This window comes from Prosopis cineraria, unplaced genomic scaffold (genome assembly GCF_029017545.1).
Source record: "Prosopis cineraria cultivar Desert tree isolate PC_DT_omini unplaced genomic scaffold, ASM2901754v1 PC249, whole genome shotgun sequence".
Classification (NCBI taxonomy): Eukaryota; Viridiplantae; Streptophyta; class Magnoliopsida; order Fabales; family Fabaceae; genus Prosopis; species Prosopis cineraria.
Window position 1 is genome coordinate 32,696 of NW_026555576.1, and position 18,108 is coordinate 50,803.

The following is an 18,108-nucleotide window of genomic DNA, read 5'->3' on the forward strand; positions in this document are numbered from 1 at the left end:
ATGAAGCTACTATTTAACACTATATTAACTGATTTGCAATTTAAACAGACACATGCACACAGAATGCTTGTATTACTACTGTCACGTCTTTACAGGGTGTAGAGTTTAGTCGCCCTTCCAGCGGGAAAGGAACAAAGGAAGTTGTTGACTAAACTTCATGCTCATGGATTTACAATTCTTGAGAGGCAAGCGGGGACCTGCAGCTCGCGGGAGACGTTGGGCTTGGAGTTGGGTGTGAGGTCACTGATGGTTTTGGTTGAAGTTTTGTGCCAAGACATGGGCTTAAGGAAATTGATATGGGCCCGAGAGCAGGCTTGGCGATGGAAATGAGAGCCCATTAATGTCATGTCAACCTTATAATCATTAATATTAAATATGCATATTAAAGTAAAGCGAATGGTGAAAAGCAAATGCATACTATGTAACTAGATGCAGTGGAAAGTAGATTAACAAAAATTTATAATTATTTATATCAAATTATCAAAAATTTCTTTATAAACAACATTAAAAGTTATATATCTGGAATGACCATCCTCATTAAGAATTAATATTTTTAAACCTTTTATGTTTTAGGCATGAGAAACAGCAATATATAACTGGCCATGGGTGAAAATAGAATGAGGCATGTACAAAATAGAATAATACGAGCTCTGGTTTTGACTCTTATTAATAGCCATTGCAAATGTTAGTATAATGGAAAACTGCCTCCTTTTTATAGTAAGTTGCAACCTCAAAGCAAATAGATGCATAGCAGTATATGGTATACATACTTTCATCCTTGTAGTTTATCCAAACATTTCTCCAGTCTTAATAACATATTTTATAGCTCGTGTAACTATAAGACGTGTGCCACTACATGACTCATGCTTGTTGTTAGTGTAAGAAGTTGATAATTGTCTAAAAATAAAGAGTTAATGGAAAAAAAAAGTCTTCTCTTGACCTATTGGGTGTAACATCCTGAATTTTAACTTTGAGAATTTTCAATGTTTATAAGGGTATTTTAGTCAAATTAAGTGAATTTTTAATTAATGATGTTTTGGGAGACTAACAGAGCTTATGAATTATTGGACAGCCTTATAAGAGGGCTAGATTAGAATTTGAGCGAGCTGTGGTACGGAGAAAGGCCCAAAGCGAGTCTGGGGTTCTTTATGCCATGCGCAGCAGTGGACGAGCCAATGCACCATAGCGTATATGCAAAATCTGCATTTATCTACTCATAAAATCAAACACAAAATGATAAGTAGGATAAAAAGAATGCGAAGAGATGACGGAAGATGACTGGTTGGTGTTAGGGCTCAACCTTTGGGTCACTTTGAAAGCATTTGGAGCAAGATTTAGTTTTAGGTAAGTCTCTTCCACTTCACCTTCTCCTTATATTCAAACTTTCTGATGATTTGAGTATTGTGGGGCTTTGATTTTATATTTTCTTGGGTAATGGCTAAATTCATTGCCTCAGTTAAGGTCTTAGGAAGTTAAATCAAGCCTCTAAACCTAGATTTTTAGATTAAATAGTGATTTAGAGTTGTTGGTTAGGGTTTGGACGAACCCTGGTAAAAATTGAATAATTAAGAGCAATGTGGATAATGTAATGGTATTGTTTATGTGTTAGGGGTGTTAAATGGGGTTAATGTAGAGTGTGGAAGGATTGTTAGGGCTACATTAATGTTTTGAGCATAACAGGTACTTCTAGTTATACTATAAAATGAGATAATTAGTGTAAGGATTTGACAATTAAGGGTTTAATTGTGTATATTAACTTTTGATCAAGCATTGTGGTGTTAGAGAACGTGTGTGGAGCTGTTGGTTGACCACAATAGCCTATTTTAGTGACAAAAGAGTTGAGGTAACCGAATTGTCCAATTTCTCTTTTTATGTGTTTGGATAGTAGTGTGTTATATTTAAAAGTAATGTTTTGGTTTGACAATGGCCTAATAATAATATGAAATTATGATTATGAAATTACATAAAGTGGAATGAAAAGTTGTTTTAATGTTTTAGTATTTGAAGAATAAATGCTATTTTTATATATAACTATTTGTGAAATTCTATGGTTTATGTGGAAGTGAGCAATTGTGATCATTGATATGTTATGAGTATGTATTGGATGCATTAGGCATGTTGGCATGATCATTATGAGAGGGTGGGAGTTTACCCTAGTGTGTTGCCGAGATATTGTTTGGAAATCTATATAGTACATTAGCACTGTAGAGGCCTATGTATTCGGTATTATATTGTTTGAAAGTCTTGGTACTACAAGTAGTAGATTGTGCATCAGCACCTCTAGTAATTATGGACAGGGGGAATATGTGGTCCACAGTGGGCGAAGGCACTATTGGCCAAAGCTGCCTTCTACTGATAGTAAGTTTGGACCAATCCAGTCACATGAACTTAGTCCTATCGAATTGTTAGCCCATAAATTTAGTCGAAAGACATAAAAAGGGTATAAGGTGGTGTATTGATCATGCATATCATACTATAACCATATGTGTGAATTTATGATACATGTTATTTGATTTAGCATGCCACTTCACATATGCATCGACTATTCTCACACACGAGTAGTCGATTAGATTATTTGATTACCGAGTCCTTAACTCACCCCGTTGTTACATTTTATAGGTGAAGGCTCTGATAGAGGCAAGAGAAAGGAAGGTGCAATGGAGCATCGAGGAAACTAGCTTGCAGTTGTATAGTGCTTTCATTTATTTTGGGCTTGTAACGAATATTATATGCATATGCCAAATTAGGACTTATACAGTTTTGTTACATATTTGCATGAATTTTGTTGTTAGTTGTAGGTATCTCGTCTTGGGTTTATTGTATCTGTGTTGTAGTAGTTATAAGAGGTCGAGATACCAGTATAAGTGTTGGTTTTGTTTTGATTTATGTACTAGATTGGCCATTTGATTGTTTATGAAAAATTGTTATCCCTAATGAAATTTATGTTGAAATTGGAGTTTTAGTGGCCAAATCTTATTTAGACTTTTGTAGTTGAAATTTGAATGCTTAAACAGGTTATTTATGGTCTATTTAAGTTAGTTCAAATGGTTTCATAATTATTAGCACCTGGTTTGAAGGTTTAGGCATCTTGGTTGTAATTTTTGAAAGAAAATGAGCTATTTTTGGTTCGAGTATCCAAATCTCATTTGATTCAATGTTTAGGTGTGAGACCAGTGCTATAACCAGGCGCTCTAAGATCTACGTGTGGACACTTGAATCGCTCAGTGTTCGGATGGTGAAATGATGTGCTCCGAAAGTTGGCCGAGAAAATTGTCACGACAATTGTCACGCGCCGTGACACATTGTCCATCGCGTTGTGGCGTGAGGCACAGAGAGGGGTGTTTCCTTTTGTGCAGTCTACTGCGGCGGACAATGCACTGCGTCGTAGCGCACTGTGCCTGTGTGATTAAAAATATATTGTTGTTTATTATTTTGTAGTATGATGAATTCCCTATGCTTTCGTTGTCTAATTTATTTAGTTTTAAATTATTGTTTAAGCTCAAATGATCTTTTAAAGAGGTTTTTTAAGGATATCGTTTTGCTTAAATGTTTTTAACTCTTAAATTATAATAACTATTTATGAGGTTAATATAATCTTGGTTATCATAACATTGTTTCGTATTTAGTGTTCTATATGTTTGGTAATGTTGAAGATGACATTACACTTGGAATAACGAGAAGGCTGTATTTACTTGAAGTCTCCACTAAATGCAACAACGTTTCTTCAAGAAGGAAGATCATTAACCAACATGCTGTTTGACTTTTAAGTATTTGTCAAGAGCTTTAAGACAAAATGTCTTATCATGTATAATCAATGACATGTAAGCTAGTAATTCAATTAAGTTGCTCCACTATTTCATGCCACATATAATGTTTTCATTCACAAGAAGAGGAATATAAAAATGTGAGTGAATTATTTATCCTTCGAAAAAACATTAGATAAGTTATTCTGCTTGATGATGCATTTAAGTCTATTTTACCTTTAGATCTCAATAAAGTAGAAAGATTCCTTTAAACATATGTCTTCCCAATACCACCCATACAAGGAAAAAAACATCATTATATTTATCAAATTTGATGACATAAAAAAAATCATAAATCTTCTTTTTCTTGAAAGTTAGGTTTTGAAGCAACCTCATCAACTCATCATGTAATACAGTCTTATCATAATTTAGTTCATTTTTTATTAATCTATACCTACTTGCATCTAAACTTGACATGTCAGATAAATGTATAGGCTCATAATCCCAATGACTTTTTCTATTATACTATAGCATTTTCTTAATCTCAATTAAAATTGGCAATATGAGTTGAGCTTGTGGGTCTAACTAAGGGTGTTCAAAACCAATTTAAATTGATCACATCAAACCAAACCGACATGAACAGATAAAAAACCAATTACAAATAAGGTTCGGTTTAGTTTTTCTTTTGGCAAAACTGATTGGTTTAGGTTTTTGCTTCTAGAAACTTGAACTAAACTGAACCAAGTCTTATTATATTTATTATATATACTTCTTTCGTTAAAAAATATAAGACATTTTTAATCGAATCTTACTCCTAAAAAAGTAGTTACCGACTTTCAAAATTAACTCTATTTTTTCATATTTACCCTTATTAAATACTCAATAATAAATATAAAGTTATTATTAGGGGTATTTTTGAAAAAAAAAACAATGATTACACCTCCAAAGACCAAAAATGCCTTACATTTTTGAATATTCAACTCCTCAAAAAATGCCTTATAATTTTTTTTGAATTTGTTAAAGTTTTTTCCCTTTTTCAAATTTAGTTAGTTGTAAATCATGAGTAAAAATAAGTTATAATTAGTTAAATGTTATTTATAATTATTTAGGGCAATTTTTTAATTTAATAATCAAGTGTTTTAAAGATAATATATTATTTTTTAATAGTTAAATATGCTAATTAATTGTTTAAGAAAATATTCTTTTGTGTTCAAGAGATTTTTTCATTGTAGATAATAGTTAATAATTAAAAATTATTGGTAAATATGAATATATATTAGTGATTACGAAGAATATCTCATTAAAAAAAATTAAACCTGATCCAGATCTAAATCAAATCAAATTAAATCAAATTGCTTAAAAATCAAACCAAATTGATTAGAGAAAGAGATCAAATATGTTTCAAATTATAGTGAATCGATTAGTTTGGTTCGGCCTAGTTTTTTCTCAAAATTAAATCAAATCAAACCTGCAAACACTTTTAGGTCTAACCCTATGAAAGAGTGGTGGGTTAGGTTGCGTAATTTGAACCTTAGCTAGATGCAAGTCAGTTTTAGCTCATACCATTTAACCCGAGCCTGCCAATTTGCAAGATAACCCGCTTATAATTTTTATAAAAAAATAATAAAATATATTGCAATAAAATAATTTTAATTTTAAAATAAAAAATCATGTTTAAAAGTAAAATAAAACAAATTAAATCAAAAAAATGATAACAAATAATTAAATTATATTTAAAAAATTTATCATAATAAAAAGGAAAAATTACATATAGGTCTCATGAACTGACTTATTTACAAACAGGTTCAGTAAAATTCAGAAACCACAACTAGGTCAATTGAGATTTGAGTGTAATTTAAAATTTAGATAAAAAAGATAATAATATCCTTGTTAAACATATATACATTACATCGGTCAAATAATTTACAACTACTTCATTAGTAATTCATAACTGTAACTTCAATTTTTACAGTTGTAATTTCATATATTCATTAATTAAATTAGACTGATCAATTTAACTATTAGATATGTGAAGTTACGGTTGTAAAAAATTAAAGTTATAATTATAAATTACTAATAAAATAATTGTAAACAGTTAATGTTAAATTTTCTTAATAACGCATGATTATTTAATTATTAGATATACGAAATTACAATTGTAAAAAGTTAAAATTATAATTATAAATTGCTAATAAAGTATTTGTAAATTAATTATTCGATCGATGTAATGTATGTTTAATACGTGTGTTACTATCTTTATAATTTAATTTCAAATTACATTCAGGTTTAAAGGACTTGGTTGTGGTTTTTAATTTCACAGGACTTGCTTGTGAATAAATTTGCTTCACGGGATCCACACATAATTTTTTTTAAATTAACAATTAAAGTATACTTTTTATCCTTTAAATTTAGATAAGGTTTTAATTTAATTTTTTAATTTTATAAAAAATATTTTCAATTTTCTAATCTTAACACTTTTAGCTTCAAATGATTATATTTTATGTTCTCATTGTTATTTTTAAAAAGCCATATTTAGCTTGTTTATATTTATATTTAATGAATTAAAAATATATTTTATAAAATTAATTAAAATAAATTTTTATGTAAAGTAAAAAAATTACAGATATGCTTTAGCCTAAATTAATTAATTTTATTTACTTGCTCGTAAAGATCGGTCAATTAATTTTATTTACGTACTGGGTGAGACGAATCTCAATGGTTTTTTATTTTTTATTTTTTTAAAAAAGCTAGTTTGCACGCCCTTATCATGCTCTCTTCGTCTAGGGCTCAGGGCTCCCCGGCTTAGCACTCTCTTGGTGACAATGGCGAACTACGACCTAACCCCCCGGATCGCGCCGCACCTGGATAGACATCTCGTGTTCCCTCTTCTCGAATTCCTTCAGGAACGCCAGCTCTACGAGAATGATCAGATCCTCAAGGCTAAGATCGAGCTCCTTAACAAGACCAACATGGTCGACTATGCCATGGACATCCACAAGAGCCTCTACCATACCGAGGATGTACCCCAAGGTCCTTAGTTTTCATTGTTCTTTTGCGTTTGTTTTGATTTTTATCATACTGTGATGGCAATTTCGGTAATTCTGGTCAGAGATGGTGGACATGAGGGCGGAAGTAGTTGCCAGGCTCAAGGCACAGGAGGAGGCCGCCGCACCGCTCGTTGCCTTTTTGCAGAACGCCAGCGCTGTCCAGGATTTGAAGGCTGACAAGCAGTATAATCTTCAGATGCTCAATGACAGATACCAGGTTTGTTAACTTATTTTTACCTACAATTTTGGGGATGGAGATATGATTTTCCTGCTAGATGTAATATGGTCAGCCCTGGAATTGAATTTAGACCTAGACACTTGATCTCTGGCTGAAGAATCTCCCCACCTCAAACTCCCTCTATTTTTAAGTAGGTATGTTCATTGGCGGATTGCTAACCAAATTTATAGAATTGATAGCGAGTTCCTAAAATGTATTTTTTGCTGGTTTGCCGACCGAGTTTAAAGCATTTACCAATATTGGTAGTTGGAGGACCAGAATATTTTATACACGTATTCGAAATGTTTCTGTATAATGGGTGGTGCTATGCTTTTATAGCAGCTTTGTCAAATGACTCTTGCTTGGGACCTAAATAAATTGTATCGATCAATACATACTACATAGCAGAGCTTTTCCCCCCTAAGAGCTCGTTGGATTTGGCTTCAGTGCTTAACTGCATGTGCACCCCTAGGTGATATTGAACTGATTTTTTTCCTTAAGGTGTCATTGCAAAACTTGTATGTATAACATAATCTTTCCCAGTTTCAACTGAGAATCTGAGATAATAACGTCTTGATAATGTTCTTGGACATTATTGCTGCTTAACTCTTTCCCCTTCCAACTTCTTGTGTTGAATGTTCAAATTTTGTTTGACCGAGTTCTGACTCTTCAAATGATATCTTTCTAACAGATTGGTCCTGAGCAAATAGAAGCATTGTATCAATATGCCAAATTTCAGTTTGAGTGTGGAAACTACTCTGGTGCCGCGGATTATCTTTATCAGTACAGGGCTTTATGCACAAATAGTGAAAGGAGTCTGAGTGCTTTATGGGGGAAGCTTGCAGCTGAGATATTGATGCAAAACTGGGACATTGCTCTTGAAGAGCTGAACCGTTTGAAAGAAATAATTGATTCAAAGGTTTGTTGATGTTTGAATAGTGACATCAGGAATTTTATTTATTTATTTATTGAGGATATCCTAGTAAACATAGGCTTATCTTTGCTGATCTCCATTGCAGAGTTTTGCATCACCTGCAAATCAGGTGCAAAGCAGAATATGGTTGATGCATTGGAGTCTCTTCATCTTTTTCAACCATGACAATGGAAGAACACAGATTATCGATCTGTTTAATCAGGACAAGTATGCTTTCCGGACTGAACCTGCTTCTGTCTTCATCTGTTGATAGACGTTTTACGCATTTCATTTTCATTGCCATTCCTTATTAAATTGGATAAAGGCTTGTTGTTGTTGTTTGTTGTTATTCCTTATTAAATTGGATAGTTTCTTCCTTTTCTTTGCAGCAGCTTTTGTTTGCGCCTCCAGGTAGCAATATTTGCTATATTTACAATTTGACATATCTAAAATACATCTTTCCCAGGTATTTGAATGCTATTCAAACTAGTGCTCCGCACCTTTTGCGATACTTGGCCACAGCATTCATTGTCAACAAGCGCAGGAGGCCTCAATTCAAAGATTTCATTAAAGTTGTTCAGCAAGAGCAGCATTCATATAAAGATCCCATCACTGAATTTTTGGCATGTGTTTATGTCAACTATGACTTTGATGAGGCACAAAAGAAGATGAGCGAGTGTGAAGAAGTAAGTGACCTTTATGCTGACTACCCAAGATAACCCTCGAAGAACATTATATGCACTGTTTTAAGTGCTACACGTTAGGGTTGAAGTATATATCAATTTCCTGTTTCACATATTTCTTGCTTATAATTTGTCTTTATCTACCTACGTTATTACTTAAGGAGCTTGTCACATATTACCACCTGCAATAATGCCAGGTAATACTCAATGATCCCTTCCTTGGTAAACAAGTTGAGGATGGCAGCTTTTCAACTGTACCGTTGAGGGATGAGTTCCTTGAAAATGCCAGGCTATTCATCTTTGAGACATACTGCAGAATACACCAACGGATTGACATGGGGTATGAACCTGCTTTCTGATAACTAATGTTGTAACTCTAATTATACTTTTTAAACGAACTTATTATCATTCATTCATGTAAAGAAACAGTTCAGAGTTGTATGCCTTTGCTTCAATCTCTCCTGTCATTCTTTTTTCCTCCTTTTAGAAAGAAAAATTACTGGCCTTCATAACTAAGTATATGCATGAATTGTCAGACTGGTTTCACCAATTACTGATGTTTGTGATAGAGTTCTTGCTGAGAAGTTAAATTTGAATTACGAGGAGGCTGAGAGATGGATTGTGAATCTCATTCGTAGCTCAAAGCTTGATGCCAAAATTGACTCTAAAACTGGAACTGTTATCATGGAACCCAATCATCCTAATGTGTAAGTGTGATCAAACATTCAGTGTTAATTGATAGATATTGCCTCTTGTGGTTATGATTTTGTGACTTCTCCACGTTGACGAGCCTACCCTTCCCTACATATGACCTGCAATCTTTTTTGTGATTCTTGATCCTTACTCTTGGAAAATTCACTGCTCCAGATATGAGCAACTTATTGACCATACCAAGGCACTGTCAGGGCGTACTTACAAGCTAGTCAGCCAACTTCTGGAGCATGCACAAGCACAGCCAGCTCGATGAATAATATGGCTCATGAGCTGTGTGGAGATTTGTTGCTTATGTATTTTTGGATACAGCGATTTTGTTTTTGTTCTTTATTTAGAATTGCATTCAAATTGAGGCGCTTTTCAACCTCAAGCATATGGCTTAGGGCATCTCTTCCATGTCAAGAGCACAAGTAAAAACTGCTGTAGAGAATTGACCTTTTTTTTATTGGTTTAGATGTTATCGCATGCATTTAAGAAATATCTGTTCCAAGGAACTAAGCTCATGTATTAACTTATTTTGATATCTCTGATCTCATTCCCCACTCCCCCCTCTTAATTTAAAACTAAAATGTGAATTTTAATGATAAGTATTTCATGGCTCAACATGAGATAATTTCGTCTTTTGCCAATTTTTACTGGTAGTATTTGTGTAGACAATTGTGACTATTTGTCACAAGGACGAGCCGTTTCAGGTGCAGATCAATCTTCAGTTTGGAGAGTCGAATGGATGTTAGAGAAAGACTCAAGCAACCACTGAGATTACTGTCTTCAGATAATTTTTTTTTTCACCGAATAATAACAAATGTTATATTCTATTTTTTATAACATGAAAAGGAAATATTTTTTGGAGCTTTTTATAATTCATATTATAAAATTAAATTAAGCTAACAATTTAGCATTTCTTATATTTTTTATTATGATTAGTTTATTATATTTATCAATTTTTTAATGATATATTATCATATGTTAATGATGGATTTTGGTAATTTTTTAATGATAAATCTTTACATATCAATTATAAACTTTTTACACATCAATAACTTAACGAATTGATTATATTTTTAAATTTTAAAAATTTGATTTATTTTTTTGGCATTAGATTTTGTACAACCTGTTGTTAATTGCGAGAATTGCGTTGAAATTTTACATAAAAAAATTAATTAATAGTAAATTTATTAATAATTGAATTAAGTAAATTTATAGTAATTAATTTTTTTATGTTAAACTTCAGTGTAGTTTTTCCTCGCTAATTTATTCATATTTTTATTGCAATTGCCATGTGAGGCCATGTCCTCTGTCCGTTAATTCCTAGTCCATTTCTGGGCCATGATTTATTAATTCCCAGCCTTTTATGCATTTTAGATCACAGCGCAGTGAACTCCTCTCAAAGTTTCCAGCGCAGGCGTGGTCGCATCGCTCGTTGGAATCCACCGACTTGAAAAAGGAAACGTCGAGGGCTAAGCTCCTCCTAATTCTAACCTTTGCTTTTCGTGCCTGGTACGGTCTTGAACTGCATTGTAAGCTCATTTGAAGTTCTTCGTTCCTGGTATGGTCTTGAACTGCATTATAATTTCTCTCGAACGAGTTAAAATCGCATTTGGAGAGTTGGAAGGTTTCTTGCTTGAAAATCCTAAATACTTTTGGTAAAACTCTTTCATTTTAATTTAGAATTTTCACGCTTGTCCGATTAGCTTGTTCTTGTTTAGCGCTTCTGAAATCGATGGGAGATGTTATATATTTTTTCCCTGGATTTCATGTATTGAGATTTTTATTTTTTATTTTAAATTTCGGGTTCAAACTAAAGAGACGCGCAATTTTGTGGCCCCTAATATAAAGAAAACGGAAATAGCATATCCACATACTGTGAGCTTACTCTTGGGCTTTTTAAGGCCTTTATATAAAACGCTTAGTCTCTCTGTTGAATAATTCGTCCGCTCATATTCTCGCCTTCTAAATAAGCTCGATGAAATAGTTGAATTGGCCCAAAAGGAAGATACAACAAGAACAACGGTCGTGCCTACAGTTACTGAAAGCCGAAAATGCATTTGATTTATTAATTGCCAGTAATTCACATGGCCAACAGGAGGTTGGTATCGGCTTTTGAGTTTTGAAAGATTCTGTGTCCAGGGGCAAGAATTGCCAATGGGTCATACTCGGATTTCCTTCTTCTCATCAGTTCCCATATTGTCCCAAAGTGGCCTTCCCATTCTTCTCGTGTGTTGTAATGTGCAAGATATTGCTTCGCTCCTAGCTGAGCCCGCTTGCAGAACTCTATGATCCTTTCGTTTTGGCTTAGAATGTAATCTAAGCTGTCTTTCCCTGTCGAAAATGGTACAGCAGAAGGAAGAAATGCCACCAGATAGAAAACATCTTCCTCTGGTGTAACCAAAAATGTTCTATTGTTCCACCTGTTACAAGAGAAAGACATATTTCATTTGCTAGCTCTAAAGTGGAGTATGATTTGGTTCGATTAAGGGTCGACAAGAGAGCAGTACCTTGATTGATTGACGGGGTATATGAGTATGGGTCCATTGCTTGTATCCGAAAGAATTTTCTCAAACACCTCATGTGCGAACTCATGAATTTTGCTCCTTGGGATCAGAAGATTGAGCCACGGATGGGGAACTTCCCACAAGCCTTTGGCTCTTAGCTTCATCTCGGAAACATGCACTCTGTCCAGGAAATCTACGTAAGGAACTTCTGATAGAAATAGTGTCGATGGAATATAGCTCAGTTCTGATAACAGTTGGTCGACTTCCTGCATTTCATTAGGTATAAATGAGATCTAACTACCGAATTCCTCAGTGGAGATTCTTTGGTTACTCGTAATTTGCTAATGTTGAAGATCTAACTCGCGAATTCCTCACCTGATTCATGGCTTCAGTTTCGCCTGGGTTGAAGTATTTTGCCACCTCGAGACAGTAAAATGTCCTCCCATCTGAATTGAATTGGCTGGAACTCCGCCTATGTTTATAGCCGGTCCCAAGCCCGGGTAAAGGAGGAGGGTTGTGTTAGGCCATCAACAGCCAATGTAAAAATTTGTTGAATCTATCATGAACATGGACAATAGACGTTATAATAAGAAGTTAGTCCATAAGAGCAAAATTAGATTTGGTACTTGGAATGTTGGGACATTAAATTGTAAATCTGTAGAGGTTGTAGGGGTTATGATTCAAAGGAAAATCAATATCCTTTGCTTGCAAGAAACAAAATGGCGTGGAGAAGAAGCTAAGGATATTCAAGGTTTCAAACTTTGGTATACAGGAAAAGTAAGTGCACGCAATGGAGTAGGCATCATTATAGATAAGGAGTGGAAGAAGAACGTTGTAGAAGTTAGCAGAATTGGAGACAGAATTATTTCTTTAAAAATGATAATTGGACGTGAGACTGTTAATATTGTTAGCGCTTATGCGCCGCAAGTCGGGATAGAAGCCAGTCTTAAGGAATTATTTTGGGAGGATCTGGAGGGGTTGATTCGACACATACCACAGAGTGAAAAGATTTTTATTGGAGGAGACTTTAATGGGCATGTCGGGAGGGAAGCTGGTCAGTATGCGAGGGTGCATGGTGGTTTTGGTTTTGGAGAGCTAAACAATGAAGGGCAAACTCTTCTTGATTTCTCATTGGCGTATGATTTTAAGATTGCCAACACTTGTTTCAAGAAGAGAGATGAGCATCTCATCACCTACAAAAGTGGAGCCTCAAGGTCGCAGATTGATTTTCTTTTGGTTAGGAACACAGATAGAAAACTTTGTAAAAATTGTAAGGTGATCCCTGGAGATGCTGTAACGACACAACATAGGGTCCTAGTCCTTGATGTGTGTATTATGAGTAAAATCCAAAAACGTCGACAAGTAGTAACACCAAGGATTAGGTGGTGGCAATTAAAAGGTGAGAAGCAAGATATTTTCAAGCGAAATCTTTTGGATAAAGGAATTTGGGATTCTCAGGGAAGTGCTAACATCATATGGGAGGATATGGCTAAAAAGATACGGGAGGTTGCAAAAGTAGTTTTGGGAGAATCGAAAGGTCCTGGTCCGAGAGATAAGGAGTCTTGGTGGTGGAATAATAGTGTACAGGACAAAATCAAGTATAAGAAGAACTGTTTTAAAGCCATACATTTGTGTAACAATGAGGAAAATTGGGAGAGGTACCGTATGGCTAAGAAGGAAACTAAGAGAGCTGTGGGTGAAGCTCGTTCTAAAGCTTTTGAAGAATTTTATAAGAACCTTGAGACGAAGGAAGGAGAGCAAAATATTTATAAGATTGCCAAGAGTAGGGAAAGAAAATCAAGAGATCTAGAACAGGTAAGGTGTATTAAGGATGAAGAGGGAAGAATTTTAGTTACAGATGATGAAATTAAAAATAGATGGGAGACTTATTTTTCTAAACTTTTCAATGATGGAGAGGATTCATCTAGTAACTTGGAGGATTTAGTAACTGGTGAAGGAGAACAAAATTTGTCATTCTATCGAAAAATACGTGATAAGGAGGTAAAGGAAGCTCTTAAGAAAATGGCAAATGGTAGAGCTAACGGACCTGATTGTATATCTATCGAAGCGTGGAAATGTTTAGGTGAAGAAGGGGTGAGATGGTTAACTAAGTTATTTAATGTGATTTTACGGTCCAAGAAAATGCCTGATGAGTGGAGGAGAAGTACATTAATTCCTATTTATAAAAATAAAGGAGATATTCAGAATTGTACTAACTATAGAGGGATTAAACTCATGAGCCACACAATGAAATTGTGGGAGAAAGTAATTGAGCACAGGTTGAGATTGGAGACAAGTATTTCTGAGAATCAATTTGGTTTTATGCCAGGTAGATCAACTACAGAGGCGATTTATCTACTAAGGGGATTAATGGAAAAGTATCGTTGTAAAAATAAAGATCTACACATGGTTTTTATTGATTTGGAAAAAGCTTATGACCGTATACCAAGAGAAGTGCTTTGGAAAGCGTTGGAAAAAAAGGGAGTACGGATTGCTTATATTAAAGCCATACAAGATATGTATGAGGGGGTAAAAACTAGTATAAGAACGCCTAGTGGTCAAACAAAGGATTTTCCTATAAAGATTGGGCTACATCAGGGATCATCTCTGAGTCCTTATTTGTTCAACTTGATTTTAAATGTTTTGACGGAACATATTCAAGAGGAAATCCCGAAATGTATGCTCTTCGCGGATGATATAGTTCTTATAGCAGAGACAAGAGAAGAGGTTAATTGCAAACTTGAGTTATGGAGGAGGACATTGGAGTCGAAAGGTTTTCGTCTGAGTAGAAGTAAGACGGAATATTTATATTGTAAATTTGATAAAGGACTATTCGAAAATAATTTGGAAGTGAAATTGGGAGATCAAATTATACCTCAAGTGGAAAAGTTTAGATATTTGGGAGCCATTATCCAAAATGATGGCGAAATCAGTGGAGATATTTCACATAGAATTCAAGCTGGGTGGTTTAATTGGAGAAAAGCTAAAGGAGTTATTTGTGACCGTAAGGTGCCTAATAAACTTAAAGGAAAGTTTTATCGTACTGCTATCAGACCGGCAATGTTATATAGTAGTGAATGTTGGGCTCTAACGGGACAGCAAGAGCATAAAGTTGGAGTAGCAGAGATGAGAATGTTACGATGGATGTGCGGACATACACGTAAAGATAAAATTCGAAATGAGCACATACGTGAAAAAGTGAGGGTGGCACCTATTGAGGAAAAAATGGTAGAAAATCGGTTGAGATGGTTTGGGCATGTACAAAGAAGACCAAGGGAGGCACCAGTGAGAAGAGTGGAACATATAACTTTGAGTCCGATTAAGAGAGGTAGAGGAAGGCCTAAGAGAACACTCTTGGAAGTTGTTGAACGTGATCTCTTAATTAATAATATTTCTAAAAGCTTAATAAATGATAGAGCACAATGGCGTCTTGCAATCCATGTAGCCGACCCCACCTAGTGGGATAAAGGCTTGTTGTTGTTGTTGTTTGTTGTTGTTGTTGAATTGGGTCTTCGGGATTGAAGGATGACCTCCAGTTGTTAAGGATGCCTGTTCTGTTCGTAATTACGAAGCCTTCAATATAATCAAATGTATTTTCAAGTGATATCAAGTACTCTTGATCCCTTGTAAATACTGAGAATTCTGAGTATAACACTCTAATCCATTTCACCTGGCAGAAGTCAAGGATTTTGTCACAAGTAAGATATCTGTAAGGAGTTTGTTAGTATCAACCTCTGGAAACATGAATGTACACTACAGTAACCTTTATTGGTGCTGGTTCAAGATAAATTCTAGCCCTGGTTATGATGCCAAATTGACCAAGCCCTCCAAGAACACCATAAAAAAGGTCAGCATTTTGGTTCTCTGAGCAGGTAAGCACCTCTCCTTTTCCTACAACAAAAATATGTTTTGCGTACTAGATTAGTGCAAAAAATTCAAAATGATTATCGCGTGAAAACATTTGCTCAGTATGTTGAACGAAGGTTCTCGTTTCAAAGAGAGTAATACTGTCATTAAGCTACTAAAATAAATCTTCTCCTTGTGTGAGTTTTGATATGCTCTGAGATTTGGCCAGAACCATACTATAAAATCCTGTTTGGTGGGGAAGGAGTGGATTTTGCTTGATTGATAATATATATACCGGTGATTACTTCAACAACAACAACAACAACAACAACGAGTCTTTATCTCACTCGGTGAGGTTGGCATACCAGTGATTACTTCCAGCTGGAAAATGTTATCGATCTGGGGTCCATGCTTGAAGGCTTGTCCGCTTATTCCAGCATTTGATAGAGTTCCTCCAACTGTAAGATGAAGATAGTCTGTCCAAGATTTAGGTGCCAAACCGTGCTTAAGAGTCTCATGGAGAATGACTATCCATAACTCACTGGCTGAGACATCCACATAAGGAAATTCTCCACCGTGAACAACCATTTCTGATCCCTTCAGTGACTCCATGTTCACCACTAGGCCTTGATATGCTTGTGCCTGACCTTGAAGAGAATGACCGCGGCCTCTAGCTGCAACCTTTAGCTGTGAAGCAGAATCCATTTCAAAAATATGCTTTATTGTGCGTGAGATATCAGAAACTGTTTTTGGATGCAGAATTGCCAGAGGAGGACAATGGTATATGTTACCAAAGTCTTTGGCTGCATGTCCATTGTCTTCCAAACTGAAGTAACCATCAAGAGCTAGTGTTTGCAATGATGAAAGAATATCGTAGGCAGGAATTCTTGGGGCAGCAACAGAGTTATTGCGGCATAGGTTAGCTTTAGTTGTTAAACAGTTAAGGGTTACAACTATGAAGACTATGACAAATAAGAACTTGCCATGTTCAAAACAATCAGAAGGTAATGACCCCATATTTTTTCTGAAGTTTGCTCGGTAGGATAGGGGGTTGAATGCTGTGTTGGCAGGCAGGGAATAGAAGAAATTTAGAAGAGCATGGCCAAATGAAAGGGGGATTTTGGTTTTGTATTTTTTTTTTTTTTTTGGGGGCGGGGGTTTGGATTTGCAGTGTCACAGATCAAAGGGGTGACTCCTTTTATAACACTTTGTCACGGGTGTGGTTTTTTTTTTTTTTTTGGATGGGAATGGGAAGAAGACGTGCTCAACATTTTCAGTGGGGGTTTAAACTTTAAAGGACATAAAATCTCTACGTGGGACTAGCTTATGGTTCTCAGACGTGTGATTTAAAGATTTAACACATAGATGTCACGCTCAACTATTGTCAATAATGAGGTGGGATTTACAAGAATGGGAATGAGTAACTCAAATATCTTTTGTTAGATTAGATATAGCTAGAGTTTGGAAGAGTTTAGAGGTGATATCCCAGAAGCTGTTGTTAGGTTCTGAAAAAGAAAATGTATATACAAAATGAATTTAAAAGTTAAAATATCGTACTTATGAATTATTGTTGATATTTGTATTTTAACTCTCATTCTTTTGACTGTGGGACTACAGTTATTTGGATTTATAATTCAGAATATGTTGTCAGGTACTTGTATTGATATATTTCTTTAGAAGAAAATGTGTCATAATAATGTTATGTAATGCTACTATTAAATCGTGTACTGAAAGTAAGCCTGGAACGGCATTGGATTGGTTTATTCATTGGGGACCGTTTTGACTTACAGGTAATTGGTTGCCGATGAACTTTGAACTTAATTAATCAAATGCAGTACTGTCAGGTTTTGGAGCACACTTCTTTTTTCTCATGGCGAGTGGTTGCAGGGGACCGGCCCCTACTGCCATCTCAGCTGCTCCGCCTTACAACCCTGTGAGAATTGAGTCAGATACTGCGGGGTCCCGTTCCTGCATTCGTCTAGTATCTTGGTATGTTTACATGATATTCCCCACAGTATTTATGACGATAATCTTCTTCAGTAATTATTCAATCATATAAATATATATTTATTCACGCTGTTAATTTTTAGCTGATGGATAAGCTTATAATCGTGTATCGAAAGGAGAACTTTGAAAAGTATTGAAAAAGAATGATGTCTGGGTTGTCTATTTTGGAGCTATACAAGACATGTATGAGGGACAACAATTAGTTTAAAAATGTTTGACAATGAAACAAAAGATTTTCTTATAAAGATTAGACTGTATCAATGATCATCTTTGAGGCTTTATTTTTTTGACGTAGTTCTAGATGTTTTGATTGAGTATATTCAAGAGGAAATTTCTAAATACATGTTTTTCGTAGATGATATAGTTCTTATTGTGTAGACAAGAGAAGAAATTAATTGTAAACTTGAGTTGTGGGGGGCATTAAAGTCAATTTTTACTTGAATAAG

The 18,108-nt window shown here is 34.9% G+C and overlaps 2 protein-coding genes across 2 annotated transcripts; one reads left to right on the forward strand and one right to left on the reverse strand.

Annotated features, from left to right (window-relative positions):
• Positions 1-6,515: 6,515 nt before the first annotated feature.
• Positions 6,516-9,840, forward strand: LOC129296065 (eukaryotic translation initiation factor 3 subunit E-like). Its single transcript, XM_054934663.1, has 8 exons — positions 6,516-6,773; positions 6,853-7,007; positions 7,699-7,926; positions 8,027-8,148; positions 8,387-8,606; positions 8,801-8,943; positions 9,173-9,310; positions 9,471-9,840. The coding sequence occupies exons 1-8, from the start codon at positions 6,566-6,568 to the stop codon at positions 9,568-9,570; spliced, it is 1,314 nt and encodes a 437-aa protein (XP_054790638.1). The 5' UTR covers positions 6,516-6,565; the 3' UTR covers positions 9,571-9,840.
• Positions 9,841-11,385: 1,545 nt separating this feature from the next.
• Positions 11,386-16,672, reverse strand: LOC129296063 (cytokinin dehydrogenase 1-like). The gene is made up of 6 exons (XM_054934661.1): positions 16,021-16,672; positions 15,573-15,700; positions 15,309-15,479; positions 12,185-12,274; positions 11,813-12,075; positions 11,386-11,725 (listed from the first exon to the last, which is right to left on the reverse strand). The coding sequence occupies exons 1-6, from the start codon at positions 16,670-16,672 to the stop codon at positions 11,386-11,388; spliced, it is 1,644 nt and encodes a 547-aa protein (XP_054790636.1).
• Positions 16,673-18,108: the final 1,436 nt, after the last annotated feature.